Source organism: Zootoca vivipara, chromosome 1 (assembly GCF_963506605.1).
Source record: "Zootoca vivipara chromosome 1, rZooViv1.1, whole genome shotgun sequence".
NCBI lineage: Eukaryota > Metazoa > Chordata > Lepidosauria > Squamata > Lacertidae > Zootoca > Zootoca vivipara.
In genome coordinates this window covers 55,206,437-55,210,051 of record NC_083276.1, presented here as the reverse complement: position 1 = coordinate 55,210,051, position 3,615 = coordinate 55,206,437, and the positions used below count along the sequence as shown (strand labels likewise).

Below are 3,615 nucleotides of genomic sequence, written 5' to 3'. Positions count from 1 at the left end.
CCTATGCACATGCTCATAACAACAAGCCCCATTTAACACATTGGACTATACTTCTGAATACTGTATACATAGTCAAGACTTGGCTACCAGTCTACGTACATGGCCACAACTGAATTGGCATGGCATTAATAACTGTGAGGGTATGCAATGGCTTTTAAATGTTGTTGGATGCTCTAAATGTTTTTAAGTTGTTTTTATTTGTTTTTTTAGATTGAATTGTTGTGTACAAACATTTTTCTGTTTGCTTCCCTGGACTTCTTTATAAGTAAATTAAACATTTCGTTGTCATTTTGTTAGCAATCAAATAATGTGCATTGGCCTTTTTAGGAAGGCGGGATATATTAGCACTTTCCCCCCTCATTGGTTTTTTTTAATCATAGCATTCACTTTGGTGCACTGAAATTCCTAACCCTCTTCTTTTTCTTTTTCTCTTTCTCTTTCCCTCATCATAGGAAGTCAACATCTGCCAGCATGGAGATGCTGCCACCACCAAGCATGAACTTGTGTTTTGTGTCGGAGCAGCTCCAGCCGCCCTCTATGAAGTTTTCTGAATGGAAATTCAAGCTGTTCAAAGTGAGATCACTTAGCAAACCGCTTCCTGAAGACGGTCACCTGGCTCACAGTGATAAAGGAAAAGAGGCAGCCTCTCTGGACAATGTCACCGAGGAGCAGGCTGAGGTGATGACTTCAGTGTCACAAGAACCTTCTGAAACAGTCACGGAAGTCAACAGCACTGTGCAGGCAAGAGATAAAAATGCCTCCCCCGTGAACCAAAGCGAGATTGAAACTCACCAAACGAAACTGCAGCACCTCTGTCGCATCTGTGGAGGCTCATTTAAGACTGACCCTTACAAGCGAAGCCACCCAGTTCATGGGCCAGTGGATGATGAGATGCAAGCCCTTCTAAGAAAGAAGGAGAAAAGGGCCACATCCTGGCCAGATCTTCTTGCTAAGGTTTTCAAGATAGACGTGAGAGGAGACATTGACACAATCCATCCTACTAATTTTTGCCACAACTGCTGGAATGTTGTTCAAAGGAAATTCAGCAATTCTCCATGCGAAGAGTATTTCCCAAGGAATGGCACCATGGAATGGCATCCCCATTCACCAAGCTGCGAGGTGTGTGGCACTTCCTTCCGCGGGGTCAAAAGAAAGAAGCAAGCCCTGAATCCACAGATGAGCAAAAAGCTCAGGATCGCAGCTGGACGTGCTAGAAAAATAAGGCGCGTAAGGAGTACGAAACGAGTGAACAACAAGGCTTTAATGAAAAAGATTGCCAACTGCAACAAGATACACCTCAGTACCAAGATCCTTGCTGTAGATTATCCTGTGGACTTTGTAAAATCGATCTCTTGTCAGGTCTGTGAGCATATCCTGGCTGATCCAGTAGAAACGACGTGTCGGCACTTATTCTGCAGAGTCTGCATCCTTAAATGCCTCAAAGTGATGGGAAGTTATTGCCCAGCCTGTCGCTATCCTTGCTTTCCAACAGATCTGGTGAGCCCTGTTAAATCCTTCTTGAGTATCCTCAACAGTTTGGCTGTGAGATGTCCAGTGAAAGGGTGTCATGAGGAGGTCCTCCTGGGAAAATACTGCCACCATCTTTCCATCCACAAAGAGGTAGAAGACAAAGAGGGCTATGTGTATGTAAACAAAGGTGGCCGGCCAAGACAACACTTACTTTCATTGACCCGGAGAGCACAAAAGCACCGCCTAAGAGAACTCAAGCTTCAAGTGAAAGCTTTTGCTGAGAAAGAAGAAGGGGGAGATGTAAAGTCTGTGTGTCTAACTTTGTTCCTACTGGCTCTGAGAGCGAGAAATGAACATAGACAAGCTGATGAGTTGGAAGCTATGATGCAAGGGAAGGGATCAGGCCTTCACCCAGCTGTTTGCTTGGCAATTCGGGTCAACACCTTTCTCAGCTGTAGCCAATACCATAAAATGTACAGAACTGTAAAAGCAATAACAGGAAGGCAGATATTTCAGCCATTGCATGCCCTCCGAACTGCTGAAAAGTCTCTCCTCCCAGGTTACCATCCATTTGAGTGGAAGCCACCCTTGAAAAATGTGTCCAGTAACACAGAAGTAGGCATTATTGATGGGCTGTCAGGCATACAGCGTTTGGTTGATGACTACCCAGTGGACACAATTGCCAAGAGATTTCGATATGATGCAGCTTTGGTTTCTGCCCTGATGGATATGGAAGAAGACATCATGGAAGGGCTGAAAACTAAGGACTTGGATGACTATTTGAAAGGCCCTTTCACAGTGGTGATTAAAGAGTCCTGTGATGGAATGGGAGATGTCAGTGAAAAGCATGGCTGTGGCCCACCGGTCCCCGAGAAAGCAGTTCGGTTCTCTTTCACACTCATGAGCATCACAGTAGCTCATGACAAGGGAAGCTCCAATATCTTTGAAGAAAGCAAGCCCAATTCAGAATTGTGTTGCAAACCTTTGTGCCTCATGCTGGCTGACGAATCAGATCATGAGACACTCACAGCCATACTGAGCCCTCTTGTGGCAGAAAGAGAGGCCATGAAAAATAGTGTATTGATACTTGATATGGCCGGGATCCCCAGAATGTTCAAATTTGTCTTTCGGGGCACTGGATATGATGAAAAGCTTGTCCGTGAAGTAGAGGGCCTTGAAGCCTCTGGCTCGACTTACATTTGCACACTTTGTGATGCAACACGCCAGGAGGCATCTCAGAACTTGATCCTCCATTCCATAACGAGAAGTCATACTGAGAACCTAGAGCGATATGAGGTGTGGAGGTCAAACCCTTTCCACGAGACTGTGGAAGAACTTCGTGACAGAGTGAAGGGTGTTTCTGCCAAGCCTTTTATTGAGACTGTTCCTTCGATAGATGCATTGCACTGTGACATTGGCAACGCAGCCGAGTTCTACAAAATATTCCAGTTTGAGATTGGCGAAGTATACAAAAACCCTGACACATCCAAAGAAGAGAGAAAGAGGTGGCAATCAACTCTTGATAAGCTCCTTAGAAAGAAAATGAACTTAAAGCCCATGACAAGGATGAATGGAAATTTTGCAAGAAAGCTCATGACCAAAGAGACTGTGGAAGCAGTTTGTGAATTAATAAAGTGTGATGAGAGACAGGAAGCCCTTAGAGAACTCATGGACCTTTACCTCAAGATGAAGCCAGTATGGCGGTCCTCATGTCCCACCAAGGAATGCCCAGAACTTGTTTGCCAGTACAGCTTCCATTCTCAACGTTTCGCAGAGTTGCTGTCCACAAAATTCAGTTACAGATATGAGGGAAGGATCACAAATTACTTTCATAAAACACTAGCTCATGTTCCTGAAATTATCGAAAGAGATGGCTCCATTGGTGCTTGGGCAAGTGAGGGCAATGAATCTGGGAACAAGCTATTCAGGCGCTTTCGAAAAATGAATGCCAGGCAATCAAAATGCTATGAAATGGAGGATGTCTTGAAGCACCATTGGCTGTACACCTCAAAACATTTGCAGAAGTTCATGAATGCTCATAATATGCTGAAAAGCCAGGGGTTCACATTAAATCCAGAGCAGAGTATGGGAGATTTCATGACACTGGAAGACTCATTAGAAACTACCGATTCCATGGAATTCTAA

General features: G+C 44.5%; 1 protein-coding gene across 1 annotated transcript; it reads left to right on the top strand.

Moving 5' to 3' along the window:
* The first annotated feature begins 471 nt into the window (after window positions 1-471).
* Window positions 472-3,615, top strand: RAG1 (recombination activating 1). The gene has a single exon (XM_035105593.2). The coding sequence runs from the start codon at window positions 472-474 to the stop codon at window positions 3,613-3,615; it is 3,144 nt and encodes a 1,047-aa protein (XP_034961484.2).

Coding starts and splice junctions, on each gene's coding strand:
- RAG1 (XM_035105593.2), top strand. CDS start 472: ATGGAGATGCTGCCACCACCAAGCATGAACTTGTGTTTTGTGTCGGAG.